Source organism: Mytilus trossulus, chromosome 11 (assembly GCF_036588685.1).
Source record: "Mytilus trossulus isolate FHL-02 chromosome 11, PNRI_Mtr1.1.1.hap1, whole genome shotgun sequence".
Taxonomy (NCBI): Eukaryota; Metazoa; Mollusca; class Bivalvia; order Mytilida; family Mytilidae; genus Mytilus; species Mytilus trossulus.
The window spans coordinates 30078194-30104768 of NC_086383.1; the positions used below are offsets into that span (position 1 = coordinate 30078194).

Consider the following 26575-nt stretch of genomic DNA (forward strand, 5'->3'; position numbering starts at 1 on the left):
ATAGAGATAGGTCATTTTGTACACATTCCAAGGGGAAACTTGATGCAAAGCATTATGTTTTACTGTCTCATTGCATTTGATAGAAAAAGAGGATTTTGTGGCAAATACATCAAGATTTTTATAGAAAATCCACAGCCTTTAATACAGAGTTTTTTGTTATAAAATTTGAAACATAAGTTACTCACTTGATTTTCTATGTTGTGCTAGTGTTTATTTTTTTACAAAAAGTTCTAGGCAACCTGTAATTTCCAAAACACCTCGTGCTGAGTCACTAAAGTCGAGCGCACTCTAAAAGGTGTACTTGATTTTGGCCATATTTATATTTGTTTTAACCAATAACTACATTTATAAACTTGTTTTAAGGAAATCAATGCTAGCACTGCATGCAATAATCCTATATCTTCTAGTCATCAAATTGCCAAATATGAGAGTACAAGGATAAAGGCTGTGGATTTTCTATAAGAATCTTGATTTATTTGCCACAAAGTCCTCTTTTTCTATCAAATGCAATGAAACAGTAAAAAATAATGCTTTGCATCAAGTTTCCCCTTGGAATATGTAAACAATGGCCTATCTCTATTATTCATTATATCTGTAGTTTTGATACAATTTGAGTTTGAAAAGTTCGATCAAAAATGGCTACAGAAGGGTACATAAACCTTAAACAGACAAAATATTACAGTCATTCCTTTTGACCACCATTTGAACATGTTTGCAGATGCTTGGGAAGTTAATCCGAAAGTTATTTGTAACAGTAAAACAAAAGCACTCATATATGTTTAATTTAGGGGCCCGCTGAAGGACCTCTCCGGGTGCGGGAATTTCTCGCTTCATTGAAGACCTGTTGGTGACCTTCTGCTGTTCTTTTTTTTTTCTACGGTCGGGTTGGTGTCTCATTGACACATTCCCCATTTCCATTTTCAATTTTAAAATCATAGAATGGTCATATCAAAGCAAATTAGGAAATTGCATTTTGTGTTTCAACTTTTAGAAACAATCTTGAAATGTACTTTAAAAAGCATAGTCTAGGAAGACCTAATAATAGGTATAAATAAATACCGAAGTAAAAGTTAAATATTATTGACCAACAACATACCTCTTTTTAAAGGGATCACTAAAAATCAAAATACATGTTTAAAAAAAAAAGACTAGAAAGACCTTTTAATAGGTATAAATAAATACCAAAGTAAAAGTAGAGTATTTAAAACCAACAACGTACCTCTGTTTAAAGAGATCACTTAAAACCAAAATATATGTTAAAAAAACATAGACTAGAAAGACCTATAAATAGGTATGCATAAATACCAAAGTAAAGGTTTAATATAAATTACCAAACAAATAACTGTTTTTTAATTAGATAACTAAAAGCCAAAATACATGAACTAGAAAGACCTATAAATAAATAAATACCAAGTAAAGGTAAATATTAATGACCAACAAAGTACCTCTTTTCAAAAGAGATCTCTAAAAACCAAAATTACATGTTCAAAAACATAGACTATGTAGACCTATAAATAGGTATAAATAAATACCAAAATAAAAGGCTAAATATTAATAACCAACAACGTACCTCTTTTTAAAGACATCACTTTAAACCAAAATAAATGTTAACAAAAAGCAGAAAGACCTAAAAATAGGTATAAATAAATACCATATACCATGATATGCACGTAAAATATGTAAAACTGTTATGTAAAAAAAAATATGTTTGTTACTTTTCAGCGAGTTGATACAGTAGTTTACTGCATGGCGAAAGCAGCTATTGATATGCTTACAAAATGTCTAGCGAAGGGTAAGGGATCTTTTTTCTTGCTTCTTTGTAAATTAAAAAAAAGGATTTGCCAGTATCATCAACCAATTGATTCCATTATAAAAACTGTTATTGATTGAAGTAACTATTAAGATTTTTAATAAATTTATTTTCTGATACAGTGCTAGAATTTTTAAGTTTTTAAGTTTTTATCTTTTTTATGCATCTGTAAAATTGAGAATGGAAATGGGGAATGTGTCAAAGAGACAACAACCCGACCAAATAAAAAAACAACAGCAGAAGGTCACCAACAGGTCTTCAATGTAGCGAGAAATTCCCGCACCCGGAGGCGTCCTTCAGCTGGCCCCTAAACAAATATATACTAGTTCAGTGATAATGAACATTTTTCTAATCCAACATTTATCCAAAAAAGTGTTGTGATGGTCTTTCAAATATGTTCCTTCCTGTTTGTTTATGTCCTTAAATTAGTCCCTTCGTCCTTAAATTAGTCCCTTCATACTTTTTTTTACTGTTTTGTTCTTATATCTATAATGCTATCAATTTATAAAAAAATAATTGTTATTTGTAATTTGAATAAGAGAAGCGAACATCCTTAATTTTCAATCCTTTGTTGTGACTCGTAACACTCCCTTTTCTATCCAAAAATGATAAGCAATATTTTAAGCACTATTTACATGTTGAAAGCACTGTATACAATTAATTATTTTATATCGAAAAAATATAACGGGTTTAATTTGTCGACGCTGTCATCTCTGGGTATTTAGCAAGTTTTTGAAAACATCTACTTTTGATCAATAAATAAATATTTTAGAATTCATTGTTTACATATTGTCGATGCTACATACAATTGTACATGTATTTATTTAAATTAAATCTCGCATTAATTTCTTTCAGAACTAGGACCTCACGGTGTCAGAGTGAATGCTATCAAGTAAGTTTTAATAACTTGTTGATGTAGTTAATAGAACGGTCTTACCAAGTAAAATTTAAAAAAAAAAAGTCGGTCCCTTAAATGGGCATGGCCTGTCAAATTCCTGTTCATCGATTCAAGCTTAAATATGAAAAACCTGGTTTTGTCAAAAATGAAAGTGGCCGCATCCGTGTTCATCCTCAACCTTTTAAAATATGTTATGTATTATCATCAAAACATTTCAATATTACATGTAAGAATGAACACAAATGCGGCCACTTTCATTTAAAATGTACATTGTATTATATAAAAACAGCCCATATTTATGTAGCAGAAGCATTCTGCTTTCCAGTAAATAACTTAAAATTTACATTTGGATAATTTACAAGCGTTAATAACCATCAAAATAACGGATTCTTCTGAAACATTATGTTATTATTGTATTATATTATCAAATTGTAGTCCTGGCTTCATTGATGATACCAATCTTCTTCGTAATAGTGGTTTAAAGGCAACAGATGAAGACCAAAAGAAGGTTGTATATATTTGGAAAAAAATGTTGGATAATTGCCAAATGACACAGAAATTAGGAGATATAGGCCACCATACGGTCTTCAACAATGAGCAAAGCCTACGTTAGATAATCAACTATAAAAGGCTGAGAAATCACAACTGAAAAACAATTCAAACGAGAAAACTAAAGGTCTAAATAACGTACAAAAAAGTATAATGAAAAACAAATATGTAACACAGCAACAAACGACAATGCACATACTTGGCCCTTAATATATTGTAAATACTAAAATAGAGTCGACATTGGCCATGATTGTTGTCGCTATCACTGTATTTTACTATTGAGATATATATGAGTCCTTGTACAGTTTTAATGACTTTTATTTATTTTTGTTTTGTTTTATTATTCCGTCAAGGATAACATTAGTTTTTGGGTATAACATATGTTGGCCTCACGTTTCTCAGGGGAGACATTAGTTGTCGAAATGAGAAACTGGTACCAGAAACATTGGTATAAGTACCATTGCAAATGTTATTGCAATACCCTCTGAAAAAATAACTTAATCGAATTTTAGATGTTTGAATCTATATTTGGTCGAGGTGCTTAACAAATAGTTTAAAATTTAGCTTTTTAAAAAAATACTCCAGCGTACCCGAAGCAGATTATTTCGGAAATTAACGTCAACTAATTAAGACATCTTTGCATCTTGTGTTTCTATATCTTAAGTTCCCTTTTTTTTCCTTTTTAGTACGCAGACTTATCAGCCGAGCAAGCACACCTAAAAAGGGCGGGAAAACCAGCAGATGTCGTTTCCCTCTTGCTCTTCTTGGCGTCAGATGAAGCATCGTATATTACCGGAAGTATAAACAATGTCGATGGTGGCTATCATTTATATCCGTAACCAGTATAAACAATCTCCGAAACAATGCAGATTTCAGACTTCTAGTGTAACTAACAGTGATTATATTTTTAATCTGCTATATATGACATTCTCCTGATTCAAATTTGCTTCATTTTTTAAATAAAGTTTGGAATGGAATTGCATGCTAATAAATATTAATTAAGTGGTCTTGTTGCTCATGTTGCTATACCCCCTGAATATTTAGCCACAACAATTCAAAAACAAAAAGACAAGTATCGGGATTTTTTATTACCAACTATACTGACTTGTATGTATGTTTTTATTGTTGAAAGATGTATGATTGGCGTTAAATGCTTACATTTACGTATTTGACCACCAGTGGAGTGTTGTCTAACATACAGAACATAAAACAACGTGTCCTGTCATTATGGTTGAATCTGAAAATAAACCGGATGCTTTCCTCATTTGAATTGTTGCTTATTATGTCATGCTTACACGTACTAATCGGCTATAGTTTGTGACCTGGTTAAAGGTTGTATAATGCTATATTATTGACAATCAAACAACATCTCCCTTTAATCATTAGGTAGACTTAAATGACTATTTTTTTTTCCTTTTTAAGACTAAGGGCACTTGCAGGATGGGACAAAAATTCAAAGGGTAAAGTTACTATTAAGTATTTTGTAAAGTGAACTGAACAAATATTACGTTGGCAAGTTGGGAATGCAGTGTCTGAACCCGCTGCATTTGTTTGCACCTGCCCTAAGTTAGAAATCTGCTGTTCATTACAGGAAGTCTTTTTTTTTATATAGATTAGACCGTGGCTGTTCTGGTTTGAATGTTTTTGTTTGTCATTTTGGGACCCTTCATAGCCTGCTCTTCTGTGTGAGTTATGATTTCGTGTTGAACACCGAACTTTGACCTAATTATGATGGTTTACTTTTACAAATTGTGACTTGCATGGAGATTGACATTTATACCACATCTTCTTATAACTTACTTTTCATAAAGAGAACAGGTTATCTGTGGTCCCTTTACAAGTATTAGTTATCTACGCACGCCATATATCACGTATACACAGTATATGTCAGTGTAGGGGTAGGGTGGGGGAGAGCAGTTGTTTTTTTAAGGTAGACAACGAGAAAAGATATTTAAATTTAATTAAAAATGATGACAATAATAAAACTACTTTTATATCAAATGACAACGGCTTAAAAACATATGAAATCCCGAGTTACATATTTTAACGAAATTCATATCCCGACATCCCGAAATTAAAAATTAAATAATTTCTGCATTCCGTAAAGATCAATCCCGAAATCCCGAGCTTAAAACAAAATTCGTCGGGTGAACGGATCCAACATCCTCTATAAATTATTATAATAAATTATTAAAGTTGCGCCTTTGCATGCTATGAAGAAAACGAAAGTACATGCATGTGTGATTCCGTCATATTGTATGCAAAAAAAGCAAACAAACATTGATGTTCATGGACAAGATGGCTTTTACTAAAAACAAACGATTTTTTAACCTTTTTTTTTATTCGGACATATTTTCTTGGACCGCAACATAATTTTTTTTTGGAAAAAAATAATTTTCGTTAAAGATCGTGTTCTATATATATGAAGTCACATGTTATTCACTTGATATCCTCTTCTTTTTTTTATTTAAACAAAACATATTCAACATCGTCCTCTATATTCACATTCGTTGTTGGGCTGCTACTCTTGCAAATTCTGTAAAAGAATGATAATAGAAATTTAAGTACAACAACCAATCATGTGTCCATCCGAATTAAAGAACATCGCCAGCCTATTGTTATATTCTTCTGGTTTGTTTTCTACGTTGTTTTGTTTTGTTTTCTTCTTTTTATGGAAGGAGGAGTGGGTTCGCTTACATTTTACAATTTGATCTTTTTGGAGGAGGGGGTAAGACTGTTCGCTTGCTTTTTGCAATGTTATCTTTTGGTGGTCATTTTTACCATTTATGGCTTTGAAATTGATTTCAGTTATTTCAATCTCTGGAAAAAAAGAAGTCAAATGGCAGTGAAATTACCTTGCAAAAAGCATAGCGAACCCTTTGAACAGCTTTTGCAAGAGTTATTTATTGTGCAGCTAGGGAGCATAACACAGTCTATATACTAATATGTGACTAAGGAAGTTGCCATTTGATTTTTAGGGGGGCTAGGATGAAACTGGAAAAAAAATATAGACAGGACAAACTCTAAGCAAAATGTGTACTAGTTTATAAATGAACTGAAACAAATGCAAGGTCTTACTAAGTCCCACATCTCAGTATTTTAGCTTACTACCTTCAAAACTGATAACTCCATCTCCATTCAAATCTGCCTCCCTTAACATTTCCGATGCATCCATTTCTGCTGTGTCTGTACCAAGAGATTGTAGCACCATTATCAATTCCTCTTTTGTAATTTCTCCATTTTTATCTATATCAAAGTTGTCAAAAGCTTGTCGCAAGACTTCATCTTCATAGTCTATTAAACATATCTACAAGACAACATTTTTTGTGCTTCGTTACTACATGATATATAATAAATACACAGTTAAGTCTACCAATTGATATTTTATCGTGTGTATTTCTATGTTGTGATGTTATGCTATTGTTTCAGAAAAAGGGAGAAGGTTTGGATCCATAAAAACGTTTAATCCCGCTGCAAATGTTTGCACCTGTCCTAAATCAGGAATCTGATGTACAGTAGTTGTTGTTTGTTTATGTAATATATACGTGTTTCTCGTTTCTCGTTTTTTTTTTCATATAGATTAGACCGTTGGTTTTCCCGTTTGAATGGTTTTACACTAGTAATTTTGGGGTCCTTTATATCTTGTTGTTCTCCGTGTTGAAGGCCGTACTTTAAACTATAATGGTTTACTTTAAAAACAAATTTTTAATTTGGATGGAGAGTTGTCTCATAGGCTCTCACACCACCTCTTCTTATATCTATACTAGAACACACCCGTGATATCGCGGGTCCATGACTCAGTCTGAATTAAAGTATGTAACTATGCGCAAGACTTATTTTTGTATTAGTATTGTCATCTGATAAAGTCATGCCGATTATAAGATAGTAATCACAGTTTTCTCTGCTTTCAAATCTTTCTGCTTGAACCCGTCTAAGTGGAACTTATCAATTATTGGTAATATTAATTATTTGGAAAACAAAAGGTCCTGGGATGGAGTATTTTTTAATCAACAGCATTGTCCTATATTAGTTATAAATAAAGTTGAATTCTTTGATACGCTGTTTTACGTCATGCCCGCTAAAAAATTGAAAACTTTACCTATACGCCTTGTTTTTAGTATTCGTATTGTTATCTTATAAAGTCTTACTGATTAAAATACTACAATAGGTAACAATTTGACAATTTAGTAGTGTCAATCCTGTGATTATGACCCGTGTATATAGCATATCCTGAATACACCGTTTGGTGGTGCGCCTGTCAAATGCAGAACGTACAGATAAGGTAATAGGTAACAGATGATTATACTATTGGTATCGGTATCGGACTCGACCCGGAACTTCTTAATTATTGGCAATATTAATTACGTGGAAAACAAAAGGGCCTGGAGTGGTGTAATTTTTAATCTACACCTTTGTACTATATTAGTTATATATAAAGTTGAATTCTTTGATTCGTCGTTTTTACGTGATGCCGGCTGACAAATTGGACCTCGTAATTTTAGTATTATAGATAGTGTCGATACAATACGAAATTATAAAGAAAGCAAGGAACGTTCCAACTCCCACAGACAAAGTTAACCTTTGTTAGCTACACATATAACATAAGAAGATGTGGTATGATTACTGTGTGTTCATAAATATTTCTGTTTATTTGTTGAGTGGACTGATAGTCTCCAAGGGTATGACCAGCAGAGTAGCCAGTACTTCGGTACTGGCAAGAAAATACGGATTGTGTGTTATTGAAATGTCTTGATACAAAACTTTTGAAATTATTTTAAAATAAGGAATGTATCTCTCTCATGCAAAGCTCTGATTCATTTCCCAGCTTTGGCTACTAGTATATTGTTTTATCCTTTTTGGTTCAAAGCTGATCCTCCTATTAATAAGCTTTAGATTTTCGACTCGAGCATCACTCAAAAGATATTGATTGTCGAAATGTGCATCTGGTGCAGGAAAATTGTCACCTGCTACGTTCTTATACAACTTTGCCTTTCAAATTGTAAGGTTCAATCATTTCTGGTAAGACTTTAATAAAGAAACGCGCGTTGGGCGTACGCAAATTATATTTTCATACGTATTAGCAGGATTCGTATTGTGAAAATGTCAAGTACGTATCGACAGGTGAACAACATGTATGCTTACATCCACTTTATTTGAACTTGGTGGATAGTTGTCTCATTGGGTATCATACCACATCTCCTTGTTGTTGTTTTTTTTTTATATTATATATTTTGCGTGTATGCTTTCATAATTGTTCTTTTTTATATGTCTTAAATATGCTTTCATAATTGTTCTATTTTATATTTCTTATATGCTTTCATAATTATTCTTTTTTATATTTCTTATATGCTTTTTATTATAATTGTTTTTTTTAACTCCAAGTACCAGTGATGATTTCAGCAATACTGTCACCGATGTAAGTGAGCAGAAATGTTTTCTTTATGTCGATAACTTCGTATGTCAACAAATTACAGATCAAAGCATTCATCTATTAACATTTAACAAATTAAGTATTGTAATTGTAATAACTAACATCATGTACGGGGAATGTCTATAACTTTTTTTTTTCGTTTTTAAAAAGGTTTTTTTCATTATACTTACAGGTTTGCTGTTTTTACTCATTATTGTCTCAAATTCTTTGTAATCTATAAAACCATCACCTAGAAAATAAACAAGTTTTGACTCAAATAAGGCCGTTTTCGCTTTTGAATTGTTTTACATTTAATATGCAGAGCCTCACAATACGGTATAGGTTTTGCGGATTGTTAAAGGTCGTAAGATCTATCATTGCTTATTTCCACGTCCTTTGATCTTGATGGATATTGTCTCGTGGGAGAAGCAATCAATTTCATAACACATTTGATTAAACTAGTCAATCAATATATTTAATGTCTAGCTTTATTAGTGTGAATGACTCAATTCAAGCGAATCTTACGAGTTATAAAAAGTAGTCATATATTTGTAACTGTGAATAGTAATGAATTGTATATTTAATTTGTGAACAAAAAGTCGCCGTTTGACCTAAAAACATCCCGGTATCTTGGAGTGCATCCCATGAACATATGCAGAAATCACATTAATGAAATTGCGAATTGAAAAGGACTTCTTCTTCTTCTTCTGATATACAGTTACAGCTTCATTATTATTGAAGATTACGAACTGTTGCATGCGCGGAGTATATGATTAAAAAATATGAACAAAAATTTATCTTTAACTTATTAGAATACTTGGTGATATTTACATGAAAGAAAACAACAAGTGATTAAAAAATATGTACATTGTTATTTATAGAATTAAATTATGTTGTGGAGAACAGTTGGTGTCAACTGATCTCTGTAAATTTCAATGGTTTGACTTGCTACCACAACTTGTGGCAACAAGTTCCATTGAATGATTGTTTGCGGAAAGAATGACCATTTGTAGCTGTCTTTAGAGGTGGATATTTGCCTAAACGTTTGAGTATGTAATTTTCTTGTTCTAGTATCTGATGGTATGAGGACTAGTGATGGGATTGCAATGAGTCCATGGATGACCTTGTAGAACATGATAAGTCTGGTTTTGAGGCGGCGCTCACAGAGTGAGGGCCATTGTAGTTCGTTTAACATGGATGTAACACTACTGGTGTTGTGGTAATTGTTACATACATATCGGGCCGCACGCCTCTGTACCATTTCTAGCTTATTTTTATAATCTGCTGTGTGTGGATCCCATAGACTACAGGCATATTCAAGTTTTGGTCTCACTATTGATTGGTAAGCACGGGATTTGATACTGGAGTTAGAAATTTTTAAGTTTCGCCTAAGAAAGCCAAGAGATTTATTTGCATTTGATACGATGTTGTTGTAGTGAATGTTCCATTTTAAGTTAGACTGTAGGGTTACGCCAAGATATTTTGCAGATGTTACTAGTTCTAAAGTATGGTTATGAAGGATGTAATCGTGTTTAAATGGTTGTTTTTTCTGTGTGATGGTTAAGATAGTGCATTTTCCAGGATGGAAGGCCATGAGCCAATCAGCCTCCCATTTCGCTGCGGCGTTAAGATCTTTTTGTAAATTTGTGCAGTCTTGTTGACATGTAATTTCTCGGTATATAATACTGTCATCAGCGAAGAGTCGTAGTTTGCTGTGTTCCAGGTATTCTGGAAAATCATTAATGTATATTAAAAAGAGTATAGGCCCAAGGACAGTTCCTTGGGGGACACCTGATGTTACTGGTGCTGTATTAGAAGTTATTCCATCTATTACCACTGTTTGCGTACGGTCTGATAAGAAAGCCTGAATCCATTTTAGAGTGTTACCTTGAATGCCATAGTATTTTAGTTTATAGAGTAGACGTTTGTGGGGAACCTTATCAAAGGCCTTGGCAAAATCCATAATAATGAGGTCTGTTTGTATATTTTTGCTGTTGTTGTTATGAAGTTCTTGTATAAATTGAATAAGTTGTGATTCGCATGATCTGGATTTTCGGAAACCATGTTGGAGGTCGTAAAGAATGTTATTTGCCTCTAAATAGTTCATGATGTTACTTGTCACTATATGTTCCATCAACTTACAACAAATACAAGTGAGTGAAATCGGTCTGTAATTTTCAGCCTTGTATCGTTCACCCTTTTTAAATGCTGGTGCAACAATTGCATGTTTCCAGTCTTTTGGTGTTTTTCCCGATTTCAGAGATTTGGTAAATATGGTGGTAAGTATGGGTGCTATTTGTGCTTTGAGTTCTTTTAATACACGTCCACTGATGTTATCTGGACCACTTGCTTTGTGTGGATTTAGTTTATGTAGTAATTTTTCGATACCTGGTGTAGTGATGTTTATATCTGGCATTTTTGTGTATGGGCTTGGACCCTTATCAGGAATATTAGATGGTGGTTCCTTAGTAAATACTGACTGAAATTGTTGGTTAAGGATGTCTGCTTTTTCAGTAGTGTCTGTAACAAGTACACCTTCTTTTTTCAGAGGCGCAATTCCTGTATTATCATTTCTAGTGCTTTTGATGAACTGAAATAGCTTTTTTGGTTTTGTGTTTGTGAACTGATGTTGGTCCGGTTCATTGATTGGTAAATCACAAATAATTTGTTCTATGTAGTTCCAGTATGCCTTCCTTTGTTCTTTTTGAACTGTTTGTTTTAGTTTCTTGTATTTGGAAGGATTTTTATTTCTGTTTTTATAACACTTATTTTTCTTGTTAATGAGTTTCCTAAGGTTGTTGTTTATCCATGGTAGTCTATGCTTGTATGTGAGCATTTTTTGAGGTACATTTGACTCTATTGATTTGAGAAGATCGTTTTTGAAGGTGTTCCATAGTGTATCTGCATCACTCGAGTCATATATATTATTGATGGTATTAAGTGTTGTAGTAAGGTCATTTTTTATGTTGTTCCAGTTTGCCTCTTTATATTTAAGTATTTTTCTTGGTGTTTCTCTTACTCTTTTAAGCCAGGTGTCCATTTCTACATAAACTATATCGTGATCCGCTGAGCCAATAGGTGGTAAAGTGTTGAGTTTGTTTATACTAGTTGGATTGTTTACAAGAATGAGATCTAATATTCTGTCTTTACGTGTTGGTTTGTCTGTGGCTTGGTGCAAGTTATGATTTGATATTATGTCTAGTAACAGCTGATGTTGTTTAGCATCTGGTTTGCCTAAGATGAATGCTGGTATTGACCAGTCTATGTGTCCAAGATTAAAGTCCCCTCCTAACCATATATTTGTGGTTGTTGAATTATCTAGTCTATTTAAGGAGATGTTGAGTTGTTCCAGAGATGTACCTTTATCTGATGGGGGTCTATAGTAACTACCAACACAGATCTTTTTTGTGCCAGAGATGTTTATTTCTGCCCATACTATTTCACAATCTGTTTTTAGTTCTACAATTTCAGAACTAATAAACTCTTTGGTGATAGCTATTAGAACACCACCATGGCTTTGATTTTTGTTGTTTGTTGGTCTATCATTTCTGTATACATTGTACAAGTTGCTAGGAAAAAAGTCAGTTGATGGTATTGACTTGTCTAGCCATGTCTCTGTACCAATGATAATGTCTGGTTTACATGAATTGATTATTTCAAGTAGATCAGGTTTTTTATTGCAAAGTGATTGGAAATTTACATTGATTACTCGTATTGGTTTTCTTATTTTTGATTTTTGCTTTTTCTGTTGTGAACCCTTGTTGTTTTTATGTACCGGTAATTCTATAGGTGATGATGTTGCATTTGGTACACCTGGGCTGCTCAAGTCTGAGCATTTACTAAGATTAGAATACTGATTTTCTGTATCTATTGAGTATGTGGAGTTGAATAATGATGTTGAAAAATTTGGCATACCACATTGTAAGCACTCCCACGAGATGTTGCTTGCATCCATAAATTTGTAAATATTTGAGTGTATACCTTGACAGTTAATATGGAACCAGGTATCACAGCTGTCACAACATACAGCTTTGTGCTTCCAGGTAACTGCTTTGTTACAAGTACCACATGGCCATCTAGGACTTCTAGGCCCTGGGTTTGTTTCAGTATCGAAGGCATTTGCAAGTAGGATTATGAATAAATATTTATTAACTGGTCTGCATTTGTTTACTTTTAATTTCAGACTTGCTAAGTTTGTTATTGAACTGAGTGTTTTCTGATCATGTGTATGTTCATGTTCCTCTTTTTCAAAGATGGTTTTGAAGTTTGCATGGTGGCATATGAGCAATATAAAGGATGTGATCAGTAAAGTATAGTAAAGTCTCATTTTAATTTTGTACAATAAAATATGTTAAATCTTTAATATATACCTTTGTTCACTTTATCTTCGTCTCCTCGGCTACCAAGGAGTACAGGAAATTGAAATAGCCATGTTAGTATAAAGGAAAAGTAGCAGAGTGTTGTTATTTTGTTCTGAAGATTTTCTTGTTTTGATTTCTTTTCTCAACTTCCGGTTTGATCATGTGACTTTTATACTTGTCATGTGACCGCTTTTGGCGGCCTTAGAAACAAAAAAGATTTGTTTTGTTAAAACTAATAAATACAATGTACATTCACTATGAGTGTTTTATAAAGGGTCATCTATCAAAATGGAACAAAAATATTGAACTAGGGACAATTTGAACCTGTAGGAAACCTAAAATATTGGTGAGTATCGGAGCTGTCAAAAATTTACGTCTTTCCTCCACGCATGCGCCCTTGACGTTTCTGTTCATCCTGACGTACATAGATAGATTTTGCAGTATTAAGGTGCATCTCATGAACACTTTACGAATATGATTCTCACTGTACATATGTTGATATCGTAGTATCGAGGTGTGCATCCTATGTACATAGGCAGATAATGCATTATCGAGGTGCGCATCCCATGAACATATCTAGATATCGCAGAATCGAGAGGTACATCCCATGACCATGTGTATATATCATAATTAGAATCTTGTTTCCCCTGTGCACATTTTCGAAACTTGTGTATCATGTCGTGCGTACACAAATGTATGTTGATACCACAGTATCACTGTGTCTATCCCTTTTACATATGTTCCATGTGTCACTAACGTGTAGATTTATGTTTCTGCTGAACATGACATGTGCGATTAGTGTATCCCATGTACATATGTAACCACCATAGTATCGATGTGTGGATCCCCTGAAAACATGTCGATATCATGTTGTCGATGTGTGTATCCATTGAAACTGTGTAGAAATAATTATTTTGGTGTCTGTATCGTATAAACTGGTACCTACATTTTATGTAAAATAGGGGCGAAAGATACCAGAGGAATAGTCAAACTCATAGAACGAAAATAAACTGACAACGCCATGGCTAACAAAAAAAGATGAAAAAAAAAATATAATAGTACACAAGACACAACATAGAAAACTAACGAATAAGAAACACAAACCCTAACAAAAACTGGGGGGTGATTTTCGGTGCTCCAGAAGGGTAAGCATATCCTGCTCCACATGTAGCACCCGTCGTGTTGCTCATGTTATTGTTAATTACTTACCATTTCTGTCTACTTCTCGGATCATCTTTTTGGCTTGTTTCTCAGTGAGTGTCATACCCAATAAATCTGAGGCGTGTCTTAGTTCCGTCCATGACAGTCTGCTGTCCTTGTTTGTGTCGATCTGTTTAAATGCTTTTCGACATTCTGTAACGATTAAAAAACCAGGTCACAAAAGCTATTTAAGGTGGTACATGTACCAAAGACATTGACTACAATCTATTTGTCTCTTTAAATTTTCATAATTTGTTTTACAAATATTTACTGTGACACTTTGACTAAAATATTTAAAATAAAAATTACTGACAAGAATTATTTTTACCCTTTGATATGAAAAAGAAGATGTTGTATGATTCATTGTCAATGAGTCGGGATACAGTTTGACTTAAATTTGTCTCTTTAAAGAATATGATTATTTTATTCTAGTATGTACTGACTAAATTTAACCAGGATACATTTGTTTCAACGGTTCAAATAAAGTTTATTGCTATTTTACAGAATTGTACTATTTATAACGTCAAGCCTACTTGCGTACCTAATTGCGTGCTTAAGACATTTTATCATTAACTAATTTGAACCGATACATGTACCTGTCCCATTATTTTGAAGAAAAAAAGTCTTTGTTATTTGACAGATGTGCACATGAATATCGGTGAACAATCTTCTGTTTAATTTATTCAGGTGACTTGTTCTGAATGGCGATAACAGATTAAAGGTTAAGATGTTTATCAACAGACTTAAATAGGCTGATAAGAAGCTATCATTTACTGTCATGTATCTTTGTGTTTAATCTTAATCTGTAGATTTATTGAAGGAAATGGAGTAACCAGTCATATCATCAGTACATGCAAAATGTATATGGAAAACTGATGTATTGATCTCATCATCCCCTCCCCTAATTTTCATCTCCATCCCCCTGAAGAAAATAAAAACAAAACTGATATAAATTTCCATCTCACAACCCATGTCTCTTGACAGATATCAGCGAGTGCTCTCATATATGTTTCTAGTGTCATTTTGTGGTCGGGATGTACAAGTACCCGACCACGTCCACTTGTATTTTTGTCCGTCTGATGAGTTAAGCCTTTTTCAACTGATTTTTATAGTAAGTTCTTATGTTGTACTGTTATATAACTGTCGCAGGTTAGGGGATGGTTGGGATCCCGCTAACATGTTTAATCCCGCCACATTATGTGTATGTGTGCCTGTTCCAAATCAGGAGCCTGTAATTCAATGGTTGTTGTTTGTTTATGTGTTACATATTTAAGGGGGGATAGAACCTTTATCGGGACTTCGGGATCGGGTGTTTTTAAGCTTGGGATTTTCTTGATTGACCCTTTGGATCCGGAAATTCCTTATTAGAATTTCTGGACCTCGGTATTTCGTGATTTTAAGCCCAGGATTTCGGGATTTCGTGTTTTTTAGCTCGGGATTTTGAAATCAGGACCCCTCCTATCCAGCCACATATTTGTTTTTCGTTCATTTTTAACTCTACTACACCGAAGGGGCAAGTGAGCTTTTCTCATCAAGTGGTGTCCGTCGTCCGTCGTCGTTAACTTTTTGCGGTGCTTACCAAGTGATTTTACTTTGTTGGCGATCCATTATCCAAAATGGCCGCCAGCGAGGGACTTATTTTATCATAGGACCCTATGGGAAAAAACATACAAATGTCTTCTTTTAGAGAACCACTGCATGGAATGAAAGCAAACATAGCATGAAGGTTCTTTATAAGATGTTGACCAAGTGTTGTTACTTTGTCGCTGATCCAACATCCAAGATGGTCGCCAGCGGGGAACGTAGTTTAACATAGGACCCTTAAGGGAAACGCATACAAAATCCTTCTTCTAGAGAACCAGTGAATGGAATAAAACCCAAACGTAGCATGACTGTTCTTTCTGATGTGCTAACTAAGTGTTAGAACTTTGTAGCCGATCCACCATCCATGCAAGATGGGGAACTTAGTTTAACAAAGGACCCCATGAGAAATACAAATGCCTTCTTTTAGAAAACCACAGAACGAAATGCAGTATTAAACCAAATTTTATATTTTTTTCAAAAACCCATGTAGAGTCAGGTGAGCGATACAGGTTCTTGGGAGCCTCTAGTTTTATATGAACAAGGCCATTAGTTTTCTCGTTTGAATTGTTTTACATTGTCATTTCGGGGCCTTTAATAGCTGACTGTGCGGTATGGCCTTTGCTCATTCTTGAAGGGCCTACGGTGATATGTAGTTGTTAATTTCTGTGCCATTTCGGTCTCTTATGGACAGTTCTTTTTTATATATTTTATCTTCATTAATACGGTCGAGATTCAAGTGTTCGAAAAGCCATAAGTATAAAATGCGTGAAAGTATCAAACTTAAATGGTTTACAATGGTCTTACTATAGTACAACTGTACTCGAAGGAATCACGACTCTTACTTTTAATACGTATTCATTCCAGCTAGCATCGATACTTATAATTATATCTTAAAGACACACCAATTTACAAAACTACCTAGTAGTTTTCACTTAATGCACCACATTCCCATACCATTAATACTAGTATTTGGAATCAATTTAAACGACCTCCGTTCTATCCGGACGTGGCTGTGTAGAATATATAAATCCCACACAACCAAACGAACGTCCTAACTTGGAAAGGATTTTATTGCATGATAGAAGAAGACCAGAGATCAGGATCCAGGAGACCTGGGAAGGGGGCTTCCCCCACCCCCTTTAGTGGGAAAAATTTGGTTTATTATATAGGAAATCACTGAAGCATGACTTGAGTGGCCCCCCTTAGGTCAGTCAGCGGGCCCCCCTTATAAAAAGTTCTGGATCCGCCACTGATTACAAAAACATTGTTTACATGTACGAGTATGTTTGCCAATGTTATACAAAATCGAAAAATTGTGCGTCACTTTTTCATAAATTTTCAATTGCTACTTGTAATATATAAGGTTATACTCGAAGAGTAACTTTTTAATTCTATCGACAAAAATACATATAGATATAAATTAAAAGAACGCATAAACTTACTTTGTTTAGATTAATTCACAGCTAAATGAACAAATCAATATACATTTGTTTCTGAATTATTTTGTAATCGGTAAAAATCTTTATAAGAGTCAAACATTAAGGCAAAAAAATAATTTTTGAATTTGAGTCAGTAATCTGTTAATTTTTCTACGCCATTTTATTAACGTTGATTACCTTATCGTTAAAATAGTTATAAAAAAAAAGTCGAAAGAAAACTAGTTATGAGGAATGAAATAGTTATGCAGTTAATTGTATTAATTCTTTTATTCAAAATTTATAATAAAAAAACATCTTTATTTTTGTTTGATTATCAAAATGTAAAAGTTCCCGAATTATCCTGTTATATATATATGCACCATTTACTTTTTTCAAACGATCAAAGACAGTAATTACCTTCTTTTTCTTTCTGTGTAAGTTCCCGGAAATATTTCATGTGCACACCTATATCCATCCTGATAGAATTGTGTCTTATTCAAACAAATTAAAAATATTTATACTCGTCTAAACACAATAATAAATAATTGTTTCTCTGTGATGCTATTTTAAACTTAGATATTTACATTTAAACCTGTGTAAACAAATCATATAATTAATCATATAAGATTTCAAATGACGCCAGTTAAAATTAATGTGTTTTAAAATTAGGATACCTATTCATAATAGGTGTTGATGCGAACTTTAATTAGGAATTTAATGTTGAAGTCTTATTGATTAAATAATTATACGAAAATATAACTGAATATATCCGTTAATTTTAATGCCTGATGGAGACCAGTCGACTCCAGTTTTTGTGTAATTACTTAGTATACCTAAATAAGAATATCTAAAATTAAGAATTAAAATGGGGAATGTGTCAAAAAGACAACAACCCGACCACAGAACAGACAACAGCAGAAGGTAACCAACAGGTCTTCGATGCAACTTCTCTTGCATTAAGTTGAAACATTCGCCTTTTTATAAAATTCCTTTATTTTCCTGAAGTGAAATGAAATATATGCCATTGTGTACACGTTAACTTGCCAACAGATGGTCCGAGACCACCATTGTCGTCCCTTGATTTTACAAATATAGTCCCTAGTGTTGACAGTGGGTTACTTGCCATTAATTTTTATACCTCTTCCAAATTTATTTCTCCATGTTTAATGCCTCAAATTGCAAGTAGGGGGATAAAATTACACTGTAAAAAAATTTGGGTCCAGAATTTTAAAGGAAAGTAGTGATTTGGTCCAGCTGAAAAAGGTTGAAAATGAGCACTTAGGAAGCTGTCAAAAGATTTCAAGACGCCCTAAACATAAAATTGTCCATATTTTGAGTTAGAGGCGATGAAGTTTTCTATAATTTTGATATAATTTGTCCCAAAAGTAGTACAACACACTGTAAAAGTTTCTTTGAGAAAGCGCAGGTGGGATTTTTTTTATTTTCATTTATGTTCTAAAAGAAATGCACTACGAATTAATTGTGTTCTCGGACCAGATAGTAATGGATTAATCTTTAAGTTAATCTGTAAAACACAATTCCTTCGTAAGTTATAACAATGCATTTCACTATCTGAGACAGGCTAATTACAATTGATTAGCAATTCAAATGTAATGTTAAAAGATTAATGTAGTCTGGCTAATGCTTTCAAACGCTTAAACCAAAGCGTCATTGGTGGTAAATGACTTCCTAATCCATGTTTATTTGCAGGGCATATGTTACTATCTGTTTTTATTCATTCGATATACGAACAATAAACGCAGTAAGGCTTCTTTCAATTCTATAGCGTCTAATTCTAAAACGGCATTATTGCTTTCAGCATTCTTAATCAGTTCTGTTCAATTTTGTCTAAATTATAACTTCAAATAATTACCTGCTACAAAAATGTACATCACTGTCGTGCACACGTTTATTCGACTTCATTTGACCCTGCATGTATGAGACCTAGTACAGACAAGGGTCCGAAGATGGCGATTGATTTCGCGTTTTTTTTTAAACATAAGTTTTGAAGAAAGACATCTTAAAAGATGAATGCATGTATGTACAAACACAAGAGATTCGCAACTAGGCGAATTAACGTTTATTATATCGACCACTAATGTTATTGTATTATGTGTCTCTAGTACAACTATAGTTTACGTAACATTTATGTTATCCTTTTTTAAATATTATATAATTATGATAATATTTAAAAAAAAATCTATGAACATAAAATCTGCATTATACAATATGCAATTTACTTCCAAGTCAGCTGAAATTCTTTACACATATAATGGTATTGGCCGTGTTAATTGTAAACTCGATGGTGTCCAGTCCCAAAACATAAACGAGGTGTATGTTAAAACTGTAGTATAAATTTATGCATTAGTTTACGGAGCCCTGTTGGTCTCACACATATTATAAAGTGTCTTTTAAAGTCCTGCGCTGAAGATGTGTAAAGGCTAGCGCTGGAGATGTAAAGTCTAGCGCTTGACTCTACATCTCCAGGGCTTGACTTTATATCTCCAGCGCTGGACTTTATATTTCTAGCGCTTGACTTAACATCTTCAGCGCTATACTTTATATCTCCAGCGCTTGACTTTACATCTTCAGCGCTGGAATTTACATCTCCAGCGCTTGACTTTACATGATCACAAGGCCAGGAAATTGTTGAAACTAAAGTTGCAACCTCAGTTGGACAAGTTTAGGATAGATGCCAGATGGGTTTAATATACATGTAGGTCAAATATAGTTCCCCTAGTCTAAAGTACTAATAAATCGTTGGTCTTTTATATTCTTCAGTTTGAGAGTTCTTGGCGAACAGGGGCGGAACCAGACTTTTAAAAACGGAGGGAGGGTCGAATCCAGGATACAGGTCCCCATTCAAAAGCATTAATTGTAAGACAGGGGTTCCAACCCGTCCCCTTTGCATCTAATACTGACCAAGGATTAATTAATGATTTTGATGAACGGAATCAGCAAAGTTCGCAAAGAAAAACAGAAAATTATTATGACTGTCACTTTGTTTCCATAATATGTTTCGAATAAAATGTGACGGTTGGAAGCAGAAAACAGATGCAAGGTTGAAACTGTTAATAATTTATTGCTAAGTATTGATAGAATTTAACTTATTTTCATTAGGGAAAAGTATAATCAATTTCGTTAAAAAATAAATTAAACTTTCATAAATATTTAATTCAATAATTTAAACATTCTTTCAAAAACAATGAACTAGAATATTGAATTTCATGCAAAACGGCATTTGTTATTTGATACTTAGTTACAAAACACTACATACACGCATCTCGTCGCGCATACCATTTTATAAACGCATATCTGGGAGAAAAGTCAGAAAAAGAGAACATGCATCCATATCTTTTAGGAACGTTATTTCTATTTAGTTTCGTACAATTTTCTACGAGTCAGTGTTACAATGGAAAATTTTCATGTATAGTTAATCCAACAGAGCCCGGTAAACATTTTCCGGGCACTGTATTCATGACGTTTGAAAAGTTCGGTCCAAACCAGTGCTTTGACGAATGTATTCGTCGAGCAAGGTGCGAGTCGTTCAATTACAAAGCGTCGGCGTTCTACTGTGAACTCAATACTGGACATGGTATAGAAAATAACACGAGTAACGACTTCGTCAATGATGCGAAGTATGAATACACTTCAATGGAGGGATTGAGAAAGGTAAGTAATGAATTTTACATGTATCGTTATTGTAAAACGTTTAAAGTACATCTGTATTTGGTATATATTTTGGATTAAATGTTTTGTTTCGGAATTTAAAAATAAACAATAAATGTCTTTGAAAAACTAGTATTTACTCCGGCCGTGACGTCGACCTCAGTTATTATCTTTTTTAAAACTGAAAATAATGAAAAAAAACCCAACTCATTCATGTTGTGCTTAAGGATGTTCGCAAATCTGTTTAAAAAAACAAGCTTTTCAAAGACCGTTATGAATTGATAGTATACAGATACAGAAGTAATAAAAGTAGAAAAAATGGAGGGTCCCTGTGCTTGTTTTCAAGATATAAGTCATTTTAATTTGGCTGGACATAATTCTCTCTAGATTTTTCACACATTGAACAATTGTAAATTGTGTCAAAAACTATGAAAAAATAAAAAAAAAGGATTTTATAAGGTATTTAAATATGGCTATTTGAACTTTATGTTAAAAAATAATGAAAAGAAAGGAAGGGTTAGTGGACAAAATTTAGTAATGGCAATACATGGATAAAACCGGAAAAATAGAGGAGAAAACATCTTGTCTAAATGTATACTCTTTACCACACCATCTCACGTGACTTACATGTTTTATTATTTATTATTATCAATAATAATAGTTAATATTTTAATGATTGATGTACAATTGGATTTAGTTAATATCGGAATATACAATTAAACAAATACTATCCTCTTTTAGGCCAGGCCTCGGTGCATTTTAGTTTGCCAGTTATCAAAAGTCAATAACACCACATCTTTGCCTCATCAACCTGACACTACTATAACACAGAGATTGGTCACTACCGATTTATCGTGTAGTGTGAGTCTCCACCTTTTCAGCTACGTTAATATAACGTTTCGTATTCAACCGTAGTTTCGTATTTATCAGTAGCAGACGACAAATGTCACCGACTGTGTTATAGTAGTCTCAGCATCAACATACAATAACTGTATATTTCGCAAGAAAGCCTAGGATATGATAACGAACATAGAAAACAAGTCAAGTGATTAAATTATTTTACTCATTACATGTAATAATAAACTAGAATAACGATTAAATATATAAAACAAAACATATTTTATACTTTGACAGACATTTTATGATCCTTGTATTTACGCTAGTGGATGCTACCCTGGAACGGTATGTGGTCGGCAGGCTGATGGTACAAGAAGCTGTGAGATTGAAGGTAGAAACGTATAATATAAATCTTCATTGTGCTTTATATATTGTAAGGGAACGACCATTTAACTTCAAAGGGTGTGTTATGATTTTTCCTTAAAGAATATTCGAATCCTCATTTTGATAAACAAAAAAAATCGGGTGAAGCAGATGATAAAAAAATATTCTGAATACTGATTTTCCTTATTACTTATAGCGTTAAATTTGGAAAACAAAAATTGATTGATGGCGCCGAAAAAGTAAATAAAATGTACTGACTCAGAAAAAACCCCAGCTCATATGTCAGACTTGTTGAAAAAAAACAGTAGACTTTGCACCTGTCCCAAGTCAGGAGCCTCTGGCCTTTGTTAGTCTTGTATTATTTTAATTTTAGTTTCTTGTGTACAATTTGGAAATTAGTATGGCGTTCATTATCACTGAACTAGTGTATATTTGTTTAGGGGCCAGCTGAAGGACGCCTCTGGGTGCGGGAATTTCTCGCTACATTGAAGACCTGTTGGTGACCTTCTGCTGTCGTTTTTTTATTTGGTCGGGTTGTTGTCTCTTTGACACATTCACCATTTCCATTCATAATTTTATTATAAATTTTGTCCGAGACCGATAATTCATCTCTTGATTAAATTTAACTCTAAAGGTTGTTTTTGCTGTCATTCATTGTGTTTTTATGTATTTAAGCTTTAAAACATTTGTTATCCATTGTTTAACGGCTCAAATCTTACCTTAATTCGGACTCAACCTCAGATAAAGATTTACAGTAACAACGTTCTCTAAAAGTATGATTTCCTATCTATTAATAGTTCTAGAATAAAGATTGGACAGGACATTGACAGTTTTAACGCTATATTCTTAGTGAACTACTTCCATCAGCAATCAAAAACCGATTTCACGCTTCCCCTTTTTGGTGTCTAAGGTTACGTGGACAGTTGTATCTTCCAGACATCTTCGTATGCCAACCTTTTTTTTAATGTTTGTTAAATGGTTTATGTCTAAGACTTGGTTATATACAACCAAATTAAGAAACGAAATACCGGACCCTCAGTTTAAAGACATAAAACATCAAAACAATAAAAACAAGTTGTCGAAGGTATCGCAATCGACCAAACATTCACAAATATATTTGCTGTCTTTATTTATAACATGAATCATATAGAATAGTATAAATATTTTGTTATTTCTAGTTGTTGATCTTTTCATCTTGATAGCTTCCGATCGGTATTGGTTAAACTCATTGTTGAAGGCCTACGATAACTTTTAGTTGTGTTTACACTTTTTGTCGTTTGTGGATAATTGTCTCAGTGATATAGAGATTTTGTACTGCAAGGGTAAATTACTATTAGATCTAGAATTTTGGAATTTTGAGTCTTCAATGTTCCAAAGTTCATACTCTATTTTGATTTTTTACTTTTTGTCTCGCTTGACGGAGTCAAAAATTGAAGCATTGGTATGCTGTTTCCGACGTTGGCGGCGGCGGCGGCAACAACTTATTAGTTGTGATAAGGTTTAGTTATGGTGAATCACAAGTTGTAGGTCAATAATATTTGGTATTCAGATGTATTATCATTGGCGCGTTTCGTTTCCATAGAAAATGTTTGGCTCTGGCCCCTCAGTTATGGTCTAATAACTTTGAACATTTTTCTCTGTACATGTATTCGGTTGTCATACGTATGCAGTTGTATAAGCATTGGCATATCTCGTTTCTATGGAGATTATTTGGCTCAGCCCACTTATTCATAGTCTATTGACTTTGATTTTTTTTCTTAGTTTACATGTATTAGTTTGTGATACGGTGGGATCAAGGGGAACCATTATAGTGGTAGGCCAAAGCTATAATTGATATTCAGTTGTATATTAAACACTTGCACATCTTTTTTCATGGAGAATATTTGGCCCTGTCATGGTCTATTGACTAGATGAACTGCTTATGATACTTGGTATGTAACCATTGGTATTTGCAAGTCTTATTTCCATGAAGAATATAAAGCCCAATCCCTCATCATGGTTCATTAACCTTGAGACTTTTACATAGTTTACAAATTAATGTTTGTTAAATGGGAACGACTTATTATAAGTTGGAATTTAGGAATTTTTCTCACGACGAATAAATTTCAAACTCATTTATCAGATTTTTTATGGTGAAAAATGTGCTTTTTGTACAAAAGACTTCGATGAAAGGAGTAGGTTCAATAAGACCCCTTTTTGGCCCCAAAATATAGCAGTTTTACAAAATTGTGAAAATGTAATCCTTTAGCTATTTATTAGAAAGTAAAATACTTCTGCTACATAAATATGGGCTGTTTTTGACAATACAATGCACATATATCGGGTACTAACATCACTAAGTAATGTTAAATTACTGAAATCTTCACCATTTAGCATTTTAGTTAAATTTTAGACGGTTTCCGTCTAAAATGAAAGTGGACGCATTCGTTTTCATTCATAATATTATGTGTTATATATAATATGTAATGTAATATACGTGGTATTTGATTATAGTACATGACATATATAAAGGTTGAGGATGAACACGGATGCGGCCACTTTCATTTTTGACAAAAAAAACATCCGAATGTGACATTTTTGGCATATTTGATAGATTTTTCATATTTAAGCTTGAATTGGAGCGTTTTTAATTACCTAATCAGTTAAAATCTTTCACATAAACTAATTGATTCAGTTGAAATAGACACTTAAGTGTTTAAAAAGTGTCAAAAATATTTCATTAGTTGAACCTGAAATTTGAAGCCAAAATCGACCCTTACCGGACCTACTCCTTTGAGCAATTTAGAATAAGGTATAGTGATTTAAAATTGCTTTTACTGTTGAATTGAAATAAGTGCATATAATATTTATTACACTTACAACTTTGCTAAATAAATCTTTTATTTTTCAACAACACATTCAAAGTACTATTTTTAGAATATTTAAGTTTAAGATATACAAAATAAGCATATAAGTAACGATAAAGAAATTAGATGTTCAGAAAATCAGACATTTTCAGTGTTACATTTATTTTTTTACATAGACGTAAATGTATACCAGAATTATTTGGAAAGCATAGCTACTACAACACCGGAAGTCACAACACCTAAACTGATCGAATCAAATGCAGCACCGGAAAACACAACAGAAGTAAACAAAACTGAAAACGCAGCTACAACAATGGAGGTTAACCAAAATGAAAATGCACCTACAACGATGTACGGATCTAATTTAACCGAGATGACTACAGTTGCAGCTCCAGAACCAAAAAAGTAACAACGTTGTCATTTACAAATACGACAGCAAAATATGAATAAGAAAGTTTTAATGGTTTTGTTAAATATTTCTAATATGGAAAATGTTTAGGTATAATATAATAAACTCTCTAAACCATGTCAGTAAAACAGATCATGTGAACTGATGTTATAGTAGTATCATGGCATCATAATTGTGACTTGATAAATTGTGTGTTACTGTATCTTAATCTATTACTGTCGTTCTTCATATAAACTGTCAATATGTTGGATGCTATCGTTGCTAGGGAAGTTGTTACCAACCTTACCTGGTTCCTGGTACTACGTTCCAGGTATAAGATGATAGTCAAACGCTGTTATATTGGTATATACATGTCGTGTACATGTTGTGATTTTGTACATGCTATAACATTTTATAACTTGTATAATCATGATAATGCAAAAAAACAATTTTTAACATGTACAAAAGTAACCCCATTCGAATAAGAATTGACGTTAGGACGTAAAACGGTTCGAATGCGAATTACACTAATTCGAATTAAATAATGCGAATTGAATTCGAATTACGTGTGAAATCAGCATCATATTTGAATTATCGCACATTGTATGATGGTAAGGCTTTTTAGAGTTCACTATAAACGGCATGGGTTGTACTCATTGTTAGAGATCGTCTGAAGGTTACCTATCTAGATGTTTGAATTTAAACCCTCGCCCTTTGTACTCTTTGAACAATTTGAAGAATTTGAACATGAATTTCTTTTTAGAAGTAAAAACGCCGGGATAAAACTTAGTTTAACTACTTTTTTATATATATTATCAAGTTCTGTGAACGATCATTACTAATTTTAATATTCTGCGGAATATAATAAGATCGATATTCATTTTTTCTAACATGTATACAGATTTCATTTATTAAAGATTTTTTAATATTTCATTGTTTGTCTTTGATCCTTTGTTATATTTGTCCGGACTCTCTGTACGAGAAAGAATCGTTACAACTATTTGAGGGGCTCACAGGTGAATTGTGACATAACAAAATATCTATCCACTATCCAAAACATCTTTATTATCCAGAGGTAATCTACAAGCCGTCATCCTGAGTGACCATTCGTCTCAACTCGGCCGATTCCAGAACGAGAGTAGCGAATTCTAACGAGGATTGCCGAATGCCTGAGTGACAAGCTTTACAAAACCTAATGGCTTATTGCAATATATTTTTTCA

General features: G+C 33.2%; 3 protein-coding genes across 4 annotated transcripts in view; 2 read left to right on the plus strand and 1 right to left on the minus strand.

The window, feature by feature from the left end:
• LOC134690974 (3-oxoacyl-[acyl-carrier-protein] reductase FabG-like) overlaps positions 1–4260 on the plus strand; it is a 29952-nt gene extending 25692 nt beyond the window's left edge. The window contains exons 6-9 of the mRNA XM_063551161.1: positions 1723–1792; positions 2666–2702; positions 3144–3216; positions 3944–4260. Coding sequence (XP_063407231.1) covers positions 1723–1792; positions 2666–2702; positions 3144–3216; positions 3944–4096 — 333 coding nt within the window. The 3' untranslated portion in view covers positions 4097–4260. The remainder of the gene's footprint in view (positions 1–1722; positions 1793–2665; positions 2703–3143; positions 3217–3943) is intronic.
• Positions 4261–5200: 940 nt separating this feature from the next.
• LOC134689654 (squidulin-like) lies at positions 5201–17856 on the minus strand. The gene is made up of 5 exons (XM_063549624.1): positions 17648–17856; positions 14238–14381; positions 8859–8917; positions 6369–6564; positions 5201–5793 (listed from the first exon to the last, which is right to left on the minus strand). The coding sequence occupies exons 1-5, from the start codon at positions 17703–17705 to the stop codon at positions 5759–5761; spliced, it is 492 nt and encodes a 163-aa protein (XP_063405694.1). The 5' UTR covers positions 17706–17856; the 3' UTR covers positions 5201–5758.
• A 2651-nt stretch (positions 17857–20507) lies between these two features.
• Positions 20508–26272, plus strand: LOC134689655 (uncharacterized). 2 transcript variants are annotated; one of them, XM_063549625.1, is made up of 3 exons: positions 20508–20902; positions 22034–22127; positions 25143–26257. In XM_063549625.1, the coding sequence occupies exons 1-3, from the start codon at positions 20573–20575 to the stop codon at positions 25373–25375; spliced, it is 657 nt and encodes a 218-aa protein (XP_063405695.1). In that variant the 5' UTR covers positions 20508–20572; the 3' UTR covers positions 25376–26257. The 2 variants fall into 2 exon arrangements, 1 of the variants encoding a protein (XP_063405695.1); XR_010101890.1 differs by lacking the exons at positions 20508–20902; positions 22034–22127 and adding an exon at positions 24682–24911 and having other exon boundaries at positions 25143–26272.
• Positions 26273–26575: the final 303 nt, after the last annotated feature.

Bases quoted from the DNA above. Each gene is read 5' to 3' on its own strand.
- LOC134689654 (XM_063549624.1), bottom strand. From the start codon at position 17,705: ATGGATATAGGTGTGCACATGAAATATTTCCGGGAACTTACACAGAAA. The intron at 8,918-14,237 runs GTAAGTAATTAA...TTTATTTTCTAG, and splicing joins CCGAGAAGTAGACAGAAATG to GTGATGGTTTTATAGATTAC. The intron at 6,565-8,858 runs GTAAGTATAATG...GTTGTCTTGTAG, and splicing joins TGAGTAAAAACAGCAAACCT to ATATGTTTAATAGACTATGA.
- LOC134689655 (XM_063549625.1), top strand. From the start codon at position 20,573: ATGCATCCATATCTTTTAGGAACGTTATTTCTATTTAGTTTCGTACAA. The intron at 20,903-22,033 runs GTAAGTAATGAA...ATACTTTGACAG, and splicing joins CAATGGAGGGATTGAGAAAG to ACATTTTATGATCCTTGTAT. The intron at 22,128-25,142 runs GTAGAAACGTAT...TTTTTTACATAG, and splicing joins AAGAAGCTGTGAGATTGAAG to ACGTAAATGTATACCAGAAT.